Source organism: Meleagris gallopavo, chromosome 26, assembly GCF_905368555.1.
Source record: "Meleagris gallopavo chromosome 26, MGAL_WU_HG_1.1, whole genome shotgun sequence".
Classification (NCBI taxonomy): domain Eukaryota; kingdom Metazoa; phylum Chordata; class Aves; order Galliformes; family Phasianidae; genus Meleagris; species Meleagris gallopavo.
The window spans coordinates 917,648-935,481 of NC_139429.1; the positions used below are offsets into that span (position 1 = coordinate 917,648).

Sequence of the window (17,834 nt, forward strand, 5' to 3'; positions counted from 1 at the left end):
CTGTCCTTACTCCCGTTCTTCTCCATGGCATTCTCTATATTCTCCCCTTCCATCACCTCCTTACATTTCTCTTTTCCTAGCTCAGAGATTTCTAGAGAGCCCTTCCCTTTGTTCAGTCCTCGCTGATTTCGGTTCCTCTTTCAGTCTCTCTTCTTTCCCTCAAGCACCCATTTCAGATGTCTCATTTCAAGACAGAGACCCAAACCAGGCCGTTTTGCTCTCTGGCCTCTATTTCAAGCACAATTCTCAGTGCTTTGTGTCTGCTTTTAAGTGCAAAGCTGCCTCCATCCCATCCATCCGCAGTGCTGTTGGATGCAGCTCCAGCCAAACCCTGCATCTGAGCGCTGATGAAGAACAGAGTTGAAGTGTTGCTCCATCTGCCAGCCCCAGTGCTACTGGGGGAGTCGGGGACATACATTGCCCTCTGCAATTTCCATAGCGAGCAGCCCAGGTGCACAGGGGCTTCCCCAGCAGCCACCAGTGGGTATTTATAGTGCAAGTGTTGAAGTGTGGTCCCCAGGCTGTGCACGCCATAGGGGGGACAAGTTTGCTGGGTCAGTGAGTGGCAGTGCTCATCCATCCATCCTTCAGCCCTTCCCCAAACTTCTTGCACGCCTGCAAGCCAAGGCTATAAATGGAGCTGTTATCAATATTCCTCCTCCTGGATTTGTCGCTTGCATCCTGATGCAATGCACACCGATGACTTGGCTGCTCTTCTTGGTGCTCAACCCATCTGATGCCTGCATTTCTGGATGCAGTGTCTAATCAATCCATTTCGATGCTCATTTGCCTGAACTTGTGCCACAACACTGTCCTTGGGGAATTCCCCATCACATGACCTCAGCCCTATGGAAAAGCAGCATCTCCTAGTGTGAAAAACCCCTCCAGTTCCCCAGCCCTGTTAATGAGCATCTCCACGCCATGGCTGTCCCAAACTGACTGCACCGCTTTCTTGAGGACAGTGAGATCCCGAGCCAGAGCCCACAACAAAAGCTCACTGGGAAAAAACCATCATGTGAATAAATGCACAATTTTTCAAGATTTAGTGGTGATTTGGGATGTGAGGGTGCGTTGAAATGGCAAATTTGCCCATTGGCCAACAGTGCTGAGCATCTGTGAGTAGAGGAAGGTCAACCCCACGTGTCCCATCCTACAGCAGGAGGGAATGCTTGCACTATTCCCAAGCTTTTGCACTGCTCCCAGCGTCACCCGGACTTGAAAAGTGAAGGCAGTGTAAGAGCAAATTCACAAAACAGCACACTGGGACTGAGCGCTATGAATTATTCTTCTTTTAATTTCACATGGTTTAAAATACAATATGAAATAAGGCTACAGTATATAAAAAACTCTCCAGCAAAATGATGTGCCAGCATCAGCAATTAAAACAAAACCAACCCCTTCCTTCTTTAAGTATTCAATGGAGGAGGGGCATTTTTTGTATCCTTTAAAAAAAACAACAACACAACACACAGACACACACACACATCGCTACATCTCTACGCTACCTCAGCTCAGTTTTTAAAAAGCACCTGCTTTTTCCTTGTTTTTTTTTTTTTAATCTTGCTTTTAAAGTTTTTTTTTTCCCCCACTTTTAAAAAATATAAATTATATGAAAATACATGTTGGAAAATAGTCGAACAGCACAATATAACAATCTCTCTTTTTTTTTTTTTTCTCTCTTCTCCTATCTTTATCAGCTTAAAAAAAAAATTCCTATCTGTAAAAACAAAATGTAACAACAAAAAAACACTTTTTTCTTTTTTTTTTTTTTTTATACTGAGGCAGTTAATTCCTGGAGATATTCCATTATAACATATATGCATACATAGATTTATCATTTATTTAGACCTCTTTGGAATGTAGACAAGAGCTCACGGATGTTGGATAGACCCCACCAGAGAGCAGAGCACACTGAGAAACCCAACACTTGTGATGCTCACAGCAACGTGGCAGCCAGGCCCCAAAGCTCTGCAGAAAAGCCCTCCAGAAGACAACGAGGCAGAAAGTGGAGATGCTTCCTGCAGCCTCTGCGTTGTTTGGTGCTAACCAGGATTGCTTTGTGGATCGGGTGTTGGTTTGGGAATAGAGGAAGAGGTTAAACTGTGTGATATTTTCTGATTCTCACCGAACCACTGTCTGGTTTGGTGGGTATGGTGAGGATGGGTTGGGGTTGGACGTGGTGACCTCGTGGTCTTTTTGGATCTTAATGGTTCTATCACTTCTCCAAAGTGACTTCAAGTGTGCCTGGAGCTGGGTGGTCGTAGTGCGTAAATAAATGGATCTGCACTTGCACACACGGCTCTGCAGGGTTATAGTCATCATACACAGAGATGGAGGATAGATCGAGGCAGATCTGCTTGCTTTTTTCCAGCATTTTATCTCTCTTTCTGGGGCCCCTTTCCCCGGATCTTTGAAATGACTCCTTCTTTGGGAAATGCACCTTAAAAAGCCATTGGGAAAGGAAGGTCACCGCAGTACAGAGAGCTGCACTCCCCAGGCTGGGGGACAAAAGGGACACGGGTGAAGGGGATGCGCCCCCGTGGGTCAGACACCAAAAACAGCAGATCAGGAGCAGGACAAAAAAAACACTCCAAATCACTGGAGATCTTCCAGAACAAGACAAACCCACCCAATTCCTGAGTGCCACCTGTATCTGCCAAGGCTGGAGCTCACTGCCATGCAGAGCAGCCAGCAGAGGAGCAATTCCCAGCCCTGGCAGATCCCTCTCAAACCCATCCTGCTGGTTCAGCTTGTGTGTGAGTTCACCAAATTTTCATGGCCTCGAAGAACAGGAGGTCACACCTCCCTCTCCAAAAGTCAATGCACAATTACAAAAGTGAGAGAAAAAAGAAAAAGAAACAAAAACAAATCCTCACATTTCCAGTGTATAAACAGCACACAGCCCTCTCTGGGATGGTCTCTAGAATGGGAATAAAGAGTTGAAGAAAACAGCAAACTGGGAGATGAGGGATTTGGCCTGGTGGAATGATGGAGTCGGTACCCAAAACTCTGACTCCTTCCATCAGAGTGAAATGTTATCCCTGTTTTCTGATTGAAAAAGGCACTTCAGCTGCAGCAGGGCCAAGCTGGAGGCATTTCCTAAGGCATGGTGTGATGCCACAGGCAGGAGCTCAGCCACGTAGCAGCACGTGGGGCTGGAAGGGGGATTTTGTAAGCAAAGCACACTTTGCAGTTGCACGCAAGAGAGCATCTCCAAAAGCCTAAGAAAATCCTACCAAGTGCTGAAAACCCTACTAAGCTACCATGTTCTGTTGGGATGCCCTTTCACTAATCCCCTGCCACCTCTTTCTGTGCCATTTCCTTGCCCCTTTGCCCAGCAGCTGCAGCAACCCTTGGCTCTGCCCCTCGGTGAGCCAGTCCCTGCTGGGTAAAGCTGTGGTGCCAACACCCACCCAGGCTCCCCAGTACCCACATTGTCCTCCCTTCCCTCCAGCTCAGAGCTGCTTTCCCCACCTGCCCAAGGAGCCCAGCTGCCTTTCACCACCCAGCAGGCAGTTAGTGAAGGAGTGGGCCACCCCTCCTTTGGTGCACGCACCTTTCACTGTCCTTCCATCCTATTTTCCTTCCTTCCCATCTGTCCCACTACTTTTTGCACACGCTTAGTGAGACAACATGTAGCCCCAACGCTGTGAGCATACCCTCCATCCTCCCTTACCTACACCTCCATCTGCACCCCCTCCAGCAGCCCTCCTGAAAGCCACCCTCCTCTTCCCCCTGGCAGTGCCTCTGGGTGGATGCAACTGCACAAGACACTCAGATGGACAAATAGCACACAAAAAAAGCTACTTTTGGTTCAAATGCATAATACTGTCTTTAAAAATAAAATGCCCAACAGCTCTCTGGGACAAACACCCCAATCCCACAGCCAGACCTGCACGGGTTCTGCCCTGGGGTCACCTCCAGGAACGCTAATCTTTACCACTGAGTTCTCTCTGCCACACTGAGCCCAGCCCTGCGGGGTCTTTGCCCAGCAGAGTGAGACTCACTCCAGAGTAGGTAAACGGGGTAGAAAAAAATCAACAGACAGGAGCAGCCCCCCAGAACTGATTGTGCTGCTCTCTTGCACTCGGGCGAGCACGAGATGTGTCACCAACCCCACCACCAACAGTCATGTGTTTCATGTTAATCACACCCTGACACGGTTTGCGGATCAGGCTCACAAAGGGCAGCAAAGATCCCATTTGCAAAGGCCTATTTCCTTTCTGCTCATGCCCAGGCTGGTTAAGACATACAGCAATAAAGACGGAGCTGCTCAAAACAGGAAGGAAGCAACATTTCCTTTTGATTTTTCAATGTTTTCCTGATTTTTTCCCCTCACTAACTTCTACAGTTTTCATTTACTGCAGTTGAAATGCAGAGATTTCTCCCCCGTCCTCTCCAAAAAATGAGAAAGTTCCTGAGGGCACCAAAATGTTCCTCATAGAATCATAGAATCATAGAATGGCCTGGGTTCTAAAGGACCACAATGATCATCTACTTTCACCCCCTGCCATGTGCAGGGTCACCAACCAGCAGACCAGGCTGCCCAGAGCCACATCCAGCTGGAAGCAAAAACTCCATTGGGAAAACACAAAAGCCATTTTCACTGCAAAGATCTCGGTACACTTTGGAAAGTCACTGCATGCACAAGGAGCAGGTGGAAGAGAGAGACCTATTTTGAACAGCAATGACAAAAAGGTGCTGTTGGAAATCTCACCCAGCTTTAGCAGCACACAGCAGAGCACGAGGGCTGCAGGATGGGAGCAGAGACCCCCAGCCAGCAGCAGCAGAGCTGGGTCAGAGCTGGGGCTCCATCACATCCCAGCCAAAGAGCACCGACTGCGGCGCTGCCCTTCTCCTGTGGGGTCTACAGAAACCATTTTCTCTTTTTCCTCACTGTGATAAAACTCTGCTGACATAACAGAAACAAACACACACAATATTGCAATACTGAGACCATCTTAGAGCTTAAGACTATTTAAAAAAAAAAAAAAATACTGGCACAAAATTTAATAAAATAAAACTTTAACAAATTTTTTTTGTTGTTTTTTTTTTTAAAAAAAAAAGTCGTGATCCCTCCTAGAAAAAAAATCTGTCCTTTGTATAAAAGAAGACAATCGACAGAAAGGCGATGCAACAAGAACAACAACAGTTCTTGGTTTTTTTCCTATATTGCCCCTCCCCAAAGCAGGAAGTTTCACCCACTTTTGTTTTCCCTCCCTCTCCGTCCCCCCCCCACCCCCAGAAAAAAAAAAAAAAAAAAAAAAAGAATGCAAGTTTTAAGCCCTCAAATCCTTAGGAATACTGTCATTTCCTCAACTGTCAGTTTGGTGTGCCAATAGCACAAAAGCCAAAGGGATCCGTTTATTAATATTTTTTCTAACCAGCGAGGGATGCGGAGGTTTTTCTGTTTGCTTTTTTTCTTTTTTTTTTTTCTTTTTTTTTTCTTTTTCTTTTTAAAGTGAGCTACATTTTTCTGGCTTTCTTAAAACTCAGAATCTCACCCAAATAAGCCTGTCCTGGAGTTCTCAGCAAAGGCTCATCCTTCTCCGAACCAAACTTTTAAGGTTATTCCAACCAGAAGTTCGACTCACCCGCCACCCTCTCTCCCAACATCCTCGAAGCATCAAATCTGAGTTGCTCTCTAACCAAAAAAATAACGAAAAAAGCAAAAAAAAAAAAAAAAAAAAAAAAAAAAAAAAAAAAAAAAAAAAAAGATGAAGTCCCATAAACTCTTCAGAATTCACTCGTCAGCATCTGGCTTGACGTCCAGCATAGCGTGCAGCTCCTCCGGCGTGTAGCCCAGCAGGCTCTGCAGGTCACAGACGAAGCGGTAGACGTAGCGCTTGCCAGCCGTCTTGTGGATGATGTTCTTGTCGTAATAGTAACGCAGACCACGGCTCAGCTTCTCATAGTTCATCTTGGGCTTGTTTTTCCTCTTGCCCCACCGCCTGGCCACCTAGGAGAGGGGTAAGAAGAATCAGAGGGGATGGATGACGTGGGGATGAGAGAAGCCTTTCTGGCTTGAAGGGGCAGCTCTTGGACACATCAAAACCATTAAAGCTTGGGAAAACCAAACTGTTCAACAGCAGAGCACAGAGGAGGACTCCATGAGGACACAGAAGTCGGGGAAGGTAATGGATATCCCATACATTCTCCAGAATGGGACAAGGTTTAATGATCATGGTGATGATAGATCAACAGTTTGACTACAGAATCTCAGTGGTCTATCCCAATTTTTTATGATACTATTTTTCTATGATAACCAATAGAAAGCCCCAACTCTCAGCTGCACACATCTGTCACCGTGCCTTTCTCTACAGTGTTTCAGCTTCCCACTAACTCTGAGCATGGGTTATTGCTTCCTACACAACTTCAGCCCAATTTTTAACAAGTCTTTAGCTGGGCTCTAATTCACTGTATTCCCCTCAGAAGACCAGAACAACAGGCCTGCCCCAATCTCAACCACGAACAGCCTCAAGTTGTACCCGGGGAATTTCAAGTTGGATATTAGGAACAATTTATTCTCCAAAAGAACAGTGCTGCACTGGCACAGCTGCCCAGGGAGTGAGGGGTCACAGTCCCTGGGGGTACACCAGAACCATGGGGATGTAGAATGTGTGGAGATGGTCAGTGGGCACAGTGTGGGGGGCTGGGGTTCAGTTGGGATCAGAGAGATCTTTCCCAACCATAGTGATTCTCTGATTCTATGAAGGACAAAGATGTGAGTTATCTTAAACATTTCAGCAGCATTTGGGCTGTGGGACTCTACCTCATCTGGATCAGAAAGTTTGAACTCCCAGCCATCGCCCGTCCAGCTGATGAAGGACTGACAGGACTTGTCAGTGAGCAGCTCCAGCAGGAATTGCCACAGTTGGATGGGTCCACTGCCTGGAAAGACAAAGGAAACACGAAACATCAGTGCCAGCAAACCACAGCCCCTTCTATCCCAGTCCGGGTTGGGGGGTTCACATGCAAATGGTGCTCACCACATAAAAATAAAACCTTCTGCCAATAAGAAAAGAAAAGCATTAATGGCTACAGAGTAAGACCTCAGACAATCTGGCAGTTAAATCCTGCAGGTAAAAGAGCTTCCCATTTGGAGTCAGAGCTGAATACTTGCACACTGGAATGCTTCACTCCGAGTTACATAAATAGGATTATTTTTCTGGCACTCAAACAGCCAGCAGTGCTGCCTTGGCACGAGAGCACCACCATCCCCTGTGTGCCAGAAAGCTCCTGGCCATTGCGTGAACTCCGACAGACTCCTGCTTCCCAACCTTGACTCTTTGCTCTGTGCCTGTTTATGGAGATAAAGGGGACCCAGGTATGAAAATTATTTGGCCTCTCTCCAGGGCGTGTTGCTGCAGCTCACAGAGATGGGCAGGAGCTGGCGGGTTTGGCAGAGCTCTGCTTCCACCAGAGCAGCCGGAGAGGCAAGAGAATCCCTCACTGTGGATGTTCAGTCTCTCTTTTTATCTCCACGTCTCCCATTTTGGTTTGGGTGCTAATTTTGGCCAACAGCAATTTGTCTCGTGGCGCTGAGCTCAACACACCTAACGAGCAGTAGTTGGTGCACTGCAATCAGACTGCGGCTTCGCAGCCTGGTTTTGGCTGGATTCATGGCGTGTGTGGAGTGATGTAAGAATTATCTCTTCTTTGCAGTTGTGTCCCAATCAAAGGTAGAGGAGAAGCCCTCAAGCCAAAACTCTTTGATGAGCAACTTTAAATGTGGCCACACCCAAAACACTGCGCTTAGCTCTGGGAGAGATTTTGACATGTTGTAAATGGAGCTTAGAAAATCTCAGCAATAATAATGACAATAATAGTAATAAACAGAGCCAGAGGTTAGAGGAAATGATTTATCACCCCTGAAAAACTGTGCAGTCTGGATGAGGATGGCAGGCAGGACTGGGCAAACCCGGTGCTGACAGCAGCGAGCACAAGCTTCAAGCAGGGAAAAAAAGAGTTATTTCCTCAGAATAAAGAGATGGAGTGCCGCCTGTTTCCATGAATGACAATGGAGGCTGTCAGAGCTGTGGCTGTGGGATAACGCAGGGAGGGAGGAGAGGGGTGTTCCCCCTAATCCACAGCGTTTCAAATGACTCAAAGCAGACAGGCTGCTGGCAAGCAGGAAATGACAGAGCTGGCTCTGGGACAGGAGTGCTGGGACTGGGGAATCACTGCGCCCCATCCAGCCCTCCCCAAAGGGGAACCAGAGAGAAATCCCAAGGAATGTCTCCAGGTTTTGTGGGACCTCCTCCCATACCATGCAGCACAAAGGAGCATCTCATCCCTGCTGTTTCTATCCAGCCCAGGACAAAGCAGAGGGCTCACTGCATTGCCCCAGACATAAATGAGAAGAAGACATTTGGCAGGAGCCTGTCAAGACACCGAGCCTCTGGGAGGAATGGGGTCAGAGCTGCACTGCATTACCTGCAGTGAAGTAAGGGAGGAAATTCAGATTTCCTAACCTCTCATCTGAAACAAAAGAGCCAAAGCCTGGCCCAAACCAGCCCCACATCTTGAGATCATAGCCTACACCAGGCTTTGCGCACAGGGGAATCACTGTGCAAGTGGGTGCTCCAGGCTGCACAGGGCAGGACAGGTGAGTACGGGAAGGGACCAATTCTTTAGTCCCATCCGACTTTACACCAATGCTTTACACACATAGGAGAGCACCCAGTGCCAAAACCAGACCAACAGTGCTAGGACACAAGATTGCAGCACAGCCAGATTCACCATCCTGCCTAGCCAAAGGATAAGAACTTTTTCTCACTCCTTCCCCAGAATAAAACACATGGAAAGCTACTGCTTGGACACTAGGTTCTAGGTGACTGCCCCCTAAATACCCCTGTGTGACTTTCAAGGCACTGGGGACATGATGCAAGAAGTGTCACCATTCCTGAGCCAGGGGCCAGCACAGCTCACACTCCATGCTTGCCACTCAGCTGCCAGCTGGCACAGGGTGGTGCTGGGAAACCCAGCAGTTTATCACCCACTTGCAGCAAATGAGGTAGGCTCCTTCCTGCAGCACTAGGAGCTGCTCAAATGGTTATTTTGGGATTTTGCAGAAAGCGGTGTCATCCGGCGACTTATGCCTTGCAAGAGGGATTCCCAAGGTCTATTCCTAGCTGCCCGCAGGACTCGCGTAAAACCCCAAATTCCTCTGTTGTTGGACAAGCAATTATGTCAAGAATGTGTTTACCACACAGCTCGCAGGCATGTCTCAGCTCCTATAAACACACCCTGCCGGAGGGAAAGGAGCAGAGGCCCTGCAGATGGGGCACGATGGTGAGACGTCAGCAAGGCAGGCATTGCACATGGCAGGAATCAAAGCCAGCACGTGTCAAGCCAGTAGGGCCCAAACAGCATGGGGAGACCACAGGAGTCAGGGCAGAAGAGATAACAATCAGGGCACAGGTGCTGGGGCGGTCTGTGTATGGTCTACTTGGAAGAAACAGCTGTAATCAGAGCTGAAATTAATTCCTTTTGCACGCTTTTCAGAAAAGCAAGGAGCTAAAAGGTTTCCCTGTGACGCTCAACTTGTACAGAGATGTCCACCCACCTGCAACACATCCCCAGTACTACTGGGGTGAGTGTGATGCTGCTGGGCTTGTCTCTGTGCCCTGCCCCTCATTGCCTTCCTCATCCCTATCCACTACAGGAAATACTCACTGAGACATCTGGTCCAGATCACTCTGGACCACTGGAGTACCCCTGCAGCCCCAAGTATGGGGTGCAAGGACACAAGCCCCCCTTTATGGTGCTGGTCCCACTGCGTGCTCCCAGGGATTTCCCACACCAAAGCACTCAGCCTCATTGTGACCTGCAGAGCCCCCAGGAGCTGTGCAGAATAGAATCCACCTGAGGGGCTTGCTGCCCATTGGGCCACAGTGGGGACCCTGTCTTGCCTCGGTGCCACTGAAGAGGGTCCTTCAGCTGGGCTGCTGGGGCCTGTCACTGCACAGGAATTCTCCAGCGTCAGGGGGAAAATATGCTTCTTGTGCCAGATGACAGCAGGCCTCTATTCTGGCTGAGTGGTGTCACATCAGGGCACTGGGTTTGGTGTCACACCATCCTTTCACCATCCTGCCCAGGATAGGGCTGGAGATCCTCATCCCTGCTCCCTGTGCTTTGGGTAGGACTGGAGATCCCCTACTGACTTCCCACCCTGTGGCTACGGAGATGGTTTTGTACCAAAGTGCCCAGTCTCCAACATTCATTCAGGTTTTCTGCTCCAGCACAGGCACAGTGGGCACTGCCACCAGTGTGGCGATGCCAGCTGTACCCCACTGCCTGTGCAGACACAATGCCCAGCCCTCAGTGCGTCACTCCCACTGTCTCTCAAGCTTGTTTCACACCCTCACCCCTCTCAACGGCCTCTGTTCGAAAGAAGAAAAACAAAACAAAAAAAAGCTTCAAAAAAAGGAAAAAGAAAGAAAGAAAAAAAAAAGGGCACCTATGCTGTTCACTCTGTGGTTTGTGGTTCGCACCAAACAAAACAATTGGACATAGCAACATCTCCAAAACAGCCCTCACTTTGGTGACGTGCCCACTCTACACAAACCCCATCAGTGGCATTGCAGGCACTGGAGTCCAAAAATCCCACTGCTGTGTTGGGATTGTGGAACCATCACTGCATGCCTTGCCTCCCCACACCCCTTACCCAGCCTGGTGCAGCCACACCATCACCAAGGGCTTGATTTGTGCAGGCAGTAGGACACTGAAGTACAGATGGAAACATTTCCAAAAAGTGATCAGAGTGGAGAAAGACCCAGAAAGCTACTTCTTGCCACGTGCTTTTTGTGCTGCTTGCAAAGCAGCCCCTCTGCTGCTGCTCTGCCATCCCCTCCGGGCTGCTGGGCAGAGCAGAGCTGCTGTCACGCTCGGGCAGCGTAGCGTGGGGCTGATTTCACTATCATTTGCACACGTCTGGCAGGTGGGGCAGGAGCACTGAAGCAGCCCCACAACCCACCCTGCAGCTCCCCACCCTGCAACATAATGCTGCAGCAGGAGATGCTGCTGGTGACATAAAGTCACCATGCAAGAGCAGGCAAAGCATGGGACTCAAAGTCAGTGAATGAGCATCATCTCCTGCATCTCATGCTGCATCTCCAAATTCCCCTAAACCAAGATGCCAGCAGATACAAATGCTCACACAGGCAGGATGCAGGAAGGAAGGATGCTGATGTTTCTAGAAAAGCAATTGCACAGGATCTGGATGCCAAGGACAGACACCCACATGTCCGGAGCATGGCAGGGTCGTGCTGGTGTGTTTTGCATGCCCAAATCTGGGAGATCACAGGCTGGAAGCTGAAGACCAGCAGCATAGTAAGAAGAAGGGAAGAAGCAGCACACAAACTCTCTTGAAAGACACCCACTTTCTTTGGCATCGACTTTCTTGCAAAACAGCAGCTGCGTGCTTTCACTTCTGTCTCACTGATAAGCATCACACAGAAACGGAGGCTGTCGAAGGCATGGCTTCATCTGCACCACAGATGGTCTGGATGGGGTGGATGGGTTCACGGGGCACATTTGAGCCATTATCAATACAGTGCCATGAATGCTGATAGCAACGCTCAGGGCTGGATCCAGGGCACAACCGTTAGCTGTACAGAAGCGGTGCTGGGTGCTCAGGAGATAGCATCTCATCCCTGCACTGCTGATGTCTTCTCTAAGGGCAGAGTGATAATGAAGATAGCATCAATCTGTCGCTAAGAGAGACAGTCAGAGACAGCCAGGGTGTGTGTGATACTAGCTGGGGCAAGGACATTAACTCCTTCAGTGCTGAGATTGCCTGTGAAGACTTCAGCAACTTCCTAACCTGCCCCATAAGAAAGCACAACTTACAAAGGCAATCCAGGCCTTTGTGCAGCCAAGGCATCGAGGTGTGCTTTGCAGTCATTTCATCCTGCTCATCCCTTTTTCCTCCCTACCCCCCCCCCCCCCCCCCCCCCCCCCCCCCAGGCCCAAGGGGAATCGCTGTGCTTTGCTGGTTCAGCTCTCAGGATCAGAGGCTCAGTGCATCACAGCTCAGTGCTGTAGGAAACGCTGTGAGGAGACGGAAAGCCCCGGCTCACTCAGATGCTGCTGAGGTCCTTTGTGCCACAAAGCAAACACCACAGCTTGGCTATGAACTCATGCAGGTGCTATGGGGTGCTCAAGAAAAGCAATTCAGCCTGGAGCAGCAAGGGGTCTGAACCTTTGCTGGACCTGCACCAGTAGAAGGTCAGCAGCACAAGTAGGTCAGAGCAGTGGAAAATAAATATAGGGCAAAAAGGCTGAAGACCAGTGTGGTCAGGCCCACAGCATGGGCAGCGTGCTGCTCTGCTACAGCCCAGTGGTACTCATTCACACAGTGTTTGCTCTCAGGAAGGATGCAGGTTGCTGCAGTACCCACAGAGGCTGGCAGCTCGTGGGATCCAGCAATGCAGCCCTGCAGGTGGCACAGAGCTCCATTTGGCACGGCTGAGCTCAGGATGGAGGGCTCGTGCAGCAGCATGAGGCACTCACCCACACCAAACGCTGTGCTGTGGAGCTCACTGCTCACTCAGATAACTCAGTGCGAGTTCTCACATCTGCCTGCAGAGCAGACATATCCTGATGCTTGTCCAGTGTTAAGGTTTGCGTTGTCCTAGGTCATTTCAAAAAGGAATAAAACCTGGCTTATAGTAAGGCTCAAGTTGGCCAAACTCCAGAGAGATTGCCCCCAAAAAAGGTGTCCATGGACATCCTTCCCTGCAGCTGTGGAAACTGTAGTTTACCAACTCTGGAGCAGTTACATTTCTCCTTCAAAAAAGATAAGAAAATTGCATCAATTTCTATCTGAGCAACCATGGCAACTTGTTAAATTAGGTCAAGATGTGGGGGCAGATAACACAGCTCTGAAAAGCTGCTTGCGAGCTGGGTGAGGAACACATCAAATGCAAATGGCGCTTCCGTCAAAATGCACCTTCTCAGTGCAGCGTGCGCCTCCCGGGGCAGATACCATCAGAGATTGCCGCAGCTGCGATAAGGCTGTGCCACCTCCCAGGGCCACCAGCAAAACAGGCCCATGCTGACAGAGCCAAGTAGTATTGGCAGGTTCCTAACACAAACCCAGAGAGCCCCCGAGGTGATGGATGTGGTATTCCGTGCCAAGGCACCGTGGCACGTCTGCTGGCTGGTGATGGGGTGTCAGTGTTGGGTGCGTGCTCCAAGGATGCTCTGGGTGAGAGATGGAAAGCTGTGGGGCCACGGGCTGGCAGTCCCCTGCTCTGCTCCTTTGGAGGCTCCACCTCCTCAGCAGAGCTGTAGAGAGCTCAGACTTCGAGTTCCTCAGCTCTAGCCACCAGATAGCACTTCCTCCCCTGAGTAAAGTAAAAGTAAAGCAAAGCAAAAACAAGAAGCCAGGACTTCGGTCTGAGAATCCCCACCGTCCCCTCTCAGCAGGCCAATGAGAGGTCCTGCACTTCTCCATGGCCAGCCTTTTTTTTTTTTTTTCTTTCTTTTTCCAGAAATAAACTACTGCAGAACAGTTTTGAGAGGGGCCAAGTTCTCCTACAATTCGTCATGCAACATGTTCTCACTCGCTCTCTCTGTGACCTGCTTTCAGAGCAACCTGGCCTCGCCTTGCACCCATGCTAGGTTCCCTCTACACAGGAAATATGAGGTGCTGACAGGTCAGTAGACATTAAAAAGGGATGGAGGACATCCCTAGAGTCACACATTTGCAAAGTTTGTCAGTCCAAAGATCCTTCTCCACGGTAAATGCAGGCAGGGGCAGTTTCAGCTCTGAATAACTACTCAGCAGCCTCTGGAGAAAGCAGCACTCTGACCGAAGGATTGCCAAGTGATTGGTGTTCCTGGAAACCTCTAATTTTCCTCTCTGTTTAAAGTTTTTCAAGTAAAGCAATGAAAAAACTTATTGATCATGTCAGAGCGCTTGGGCCAGGGGATTATCTTCCCAGCTCAAAACAGGCTTTGAAACGAGGCAAGGGAAAAAGTTATGCAGAGAAAAGCTTTTGGAAGTGTGCTCTGGCACTGCATAAGCCAAAGCCTCGCTTTCCCTGTGGCAAGAGCCCAAGGACACACTTTGGGGTGCTAACGCTCCTTGGCCAAGCACCGGGTCCAGCCCCAGCTTTGGCTCCTCGCTGCAGAGGGAGCTGGGAGCGCAGCCTCTCCGCCTCCATGAGCAACAGCAAATAGGGAGGAAAACTTCCCGCCCCAGCAGCCAAGCTCCTTCCCAGGCGATGGGTGCCCTGCACACTTTCACAGCCCCAGTGAAAGGTGTTATCGGAGGAAAAGAGGAAGAAAGAAGTGCAAGTAGAGCTTCTGACCTCTTTTCTTAGGAACTCCAACTTCGGCGGCTGGGGCAGAGCCCCTCCTACCACTCACGCCTCTCCCCACCACAGCCCCCAGCAAAGCCATTCAGGAATGGCAGAGCACACTTTTATTTTGCATAGACCTGCTCAAAACAGGCTCATTCAGCAAGGCCAAGTTGAGCTTTCTTTCTAACTAAAGCTATAGCAACAAACCACTTCCTTTTTTACACACTGCTCCTAAAATTATCTCTCCACCTCTCCTCCCCTCTGCATTTACCCCCAACAAAAACTCAGTCTGAGCCTGCAGACGAGCTGTGTGTGGGAGGAGATTTCAGGGACAGTCACACATCAGGATCTGCTCTGAACCTTTTGATGATTTTTATCTGCAGAACTATTTCCACTGCTTGGCTCCTCTGGGCCACAGCTGCTACCAGCTGAGGAGGAGGGATCAGTGTGAACCAGGGAAAGAGCAGGCAGAAGGCTGCCCTGCAAACATTACCTGTCTTACAGGGAAATGACATAGCACAGAATGACTGGAAAGGATTACATCGACATTGGCTTGAAGCCTGATCCCATGTTTCTCTCCATGAAGAAAGGAGGTGGCCAGATTGCGGGGGGACTATCGTGTAAAAAAACAAAGTTCCCATAGTCTATCACCTTCTCATCTCTCTCATTGCAGGGAATGGAAAATGCTTGGATCTCATTTGGCAGTATCCCATCCCTGTCTCGCACCAGCACAAAAAGCAAAACAAAGTTCCTTCCTCCCTGCTGAAAGGGGATAAGATCATTCTGCATCATGCATAGCAATGTTGAAACACAGCCAGTCCTGCCTGAGGTGGGAAACCACAAGCAAGAGGCCAATGCACTGCATGAAAGTGGCAGTGGGGAAGCCAGGGCTCTCTTTGAGTTCTCAACAAAGCTCACCAGACCCCAGCTCCTACCGAAGTCAACAGGAGGCATCCAGCGTAAACAACACACAAGGGCCCAGTGCTCAGATCCTACCTAAGGGTCGGAGTACCTATGCCCAAAGGATACAGCCTTGGGCTGACCCCATAAACCCTCACTCAGAGCAACCCAGAGACCCTGGAGGTTCTGCCCTCTCCTGACGCAGAGGCTCTCCATGAAGTGCTGAGCACAGAGGTGCTTTCCAGGGACTGCGACCCTACCTGTGTAGCCAGCGAGGGCAGCGGCAGGAATGACAGGCTTGTCCTTGTTCATGTCAGCCCGATCTCGAACATAGTCCTTGAAGGTGCCCTTGGGCTTGTGGTTGGGCAGGGCGGTGGGGTAGTCCTCCGAGTCAAAGCTATCGTAGGAGGGGACGCGCTGCAGGCTCTGGAAGGAGGACTGGCTGCTCCAGGACTGCGTCAGGCGGTCGCAGCTGTCGTAGCTCTCTATGCTCTCAAAGGAGTCCTGGCCACCCAGTTTACCTGTTGAGAAGGAAGGCAATGTGAGAGGTGCCTGGCCAACATAGGGATGCTCTCAGTCAATGTGGTCATGAGAAGGGTGCTTCGCTTGCCTGCAACAAGGCAGCCAGGCAAACATTGCTATCGGGCTGTGTGTCACCATACGACTCAAATCCAGGCCCTGAAACAAGGATATCTTCGTTACCTTCGTAATTCAAGAGCAGGGCTTAGGGGAAAAAAAAACCCAGAGCCTTGACTCTCTACAAAAGACAGGTGCCTGGGGCCTACTGAAAACTGTCCTCTGTTTCCAAAAGGCAATGGCAGAGAAACAATCCACTTTAGACAGATATTCAGGGCCTAAACATGGGCCCTCCAAGGCCTCTTGCTGCAGAAAGGTAAGGGTCTGCAATAATTGCCATATTATAACTGCCAGTCCTATGTAAGCACTGCTCAGGCTTATTCAAGGGCACTGGACACCCGGCTTCTTTGCTTTTCATGTTCCCTACAAAACCATAAGCAGCCTTTTATTGCCATGTGTTACAATCGACTTCCACCCCCAAATCCCCAAACAGCAGCGATTTGACGGAGGAAGGGAGCGAAAGTCTGAGAGCTCAAACAGCTATTTTTCCAGTTCTGGTAAGGTGAGCACAGCTGGGTTGTATCAAGACTACTCTCCAGGGTATTTTTAGTAAAGACCAGAACTTGGGAGGCCAGATCCTCAGCAGCACTATGCTGATTTACACCCACTAGGAACAGCACAAGTATACCCTCTGTACTTAAAGCAGCGAGCTAAAAAAGGATACAGAGAACAAACTGAAATTGCTCTCTCTGATCTCCCTCACACTGCCGATTGCTCAACATCTTTACTGACAAACTGAGAGCATAACAGGATCATTCAAGTTCACTAACTTCCCAAACCGGGCTAAAAACAGCTGCTGGGATTGTGCAAGAACTCCTGGAGAAATTTCCATTGGCAGAGCTACCCACAGCTTGGGCCCAGATAGTAAATCACAGGGGAACGGGATCGTGGAAGGATGCTGGCACGCTCCCCCAGATATTTGTTGTGTTGTAGTTCGAAGAGCACTTGCTGCAAAAAGACTTAACTACTGTGGGTGTGGAGCTATGCCAAAAAGGCAGCTCTGCCCTGACTGTTGGCCTCAGCAACAGGCATCTCCCTCTTCATCCCGCAGAGATGCTCCATCTTCAAGCAAATGAACTGGTCTTACAAGCTGGGATTTCCAGTTTAGACCCAGCTTCTCCTTCACATGACTTCATGAGTCTCAGTGTAGCCTGACATCCATCATTCCCCCTTGGAAACCTTGCTTGTTACTTCTGGAGAGTCCAAGTTTCAAAATGATTCTCCTGGCGATATCCACGCTTCAAATTCTTTTTTTTTCTCTCTCTTTCAGTTTTTTGAGAACTTACAAAATGCGCTTTGACCAATTCCTGAATCCTGTGAGGGGAAAATATCACGGTTCTGTGCAAGTTCCTTAATTGGTATAACCACTTCTCTGAGAAATACCAAGGCACAAGCTCTTCTGGATAAAGAATTAACAATCTGCCAGATGAACAGCTTCAGCATTAGAGCCATGACTTGTGTCCTATCATTGAAAATTCACCCAAGTTTGACCTAGCTATGAGCCTTTACAAACCATGCCTTGCACCTACTCAGGAGAAATTTGTTAAGGAGTTTGACAGCCACGTTTCCCAGCCAGACACCTTCACTGATAAGGCAGACAGAAAAACCTCTCTTGGAACCACAAAATTAACTCCTAATGCCCACACAAAGCAAGGCAAAGTGCAACTGTCTGGAAAATCTTCACCCTGATGTCTCTCTTCCTTAAGTGCTTGACTTCACGAATGATTAACCTTATTAATAAGTGGGAGGTAGAAATGTCTGTAAATATAAATAAACTGGACTCTGGCTTACATTAAAGCTTCCTTATAGCACTCTGGGAGGATTTATGCCACCCAAAGGCCATTCTACATTGCTTAAATGTAGTGCCAGTGTGAGCATACCCACGATGTGCTGCATTTCTTCGACAGCAATCAGTAGCATTAGCTAATGCCAGGGCCTTTGGACCCCAATGCTGAGTGAAGGGCTCCTTCTTCCCTCCCTGGAGCC

General features: G+C 49.2%; 1 protein-coding gene across 5 annotated transcripts in view; it reads right to left on the reverse strand.

Annotated features, from left to right (window-relative positions):
* Nucleotides 1-1,274: 1,274 nt before the first annotated feature.
* ETS1 (ETS proto-oncogene 1, transcription factor) overlaps nt 1,275-17,834 on the reverse strand; it is a 69,884-nt gene continuing 53,324 nt past the window's right edge. For all 5 annotated transcript variants that reach the window (XM_010723582.4, XM_010723578.4, XM_085209129.1 and 2 more), the window contains 3 exons: nt 15,473-15,733; nt 6,773-6,891; nt 1,275-5,959 (listed from right to left, as the gene is read on the reverse strand). In XM_010723582.4, the coding sequence (XP_010721884.2) occupies nt 5,744-5,959; nt 6,773-6,891; nt 15,473-15,733 (596 nt within the window). In that variant the 3' untranslated portion in view covers nt 1,275-5,743. The remainder of the gene's footprint in view (nt 5,960-6,772; nt 6,892-15,472; nt 15,734-17,834) is intronic.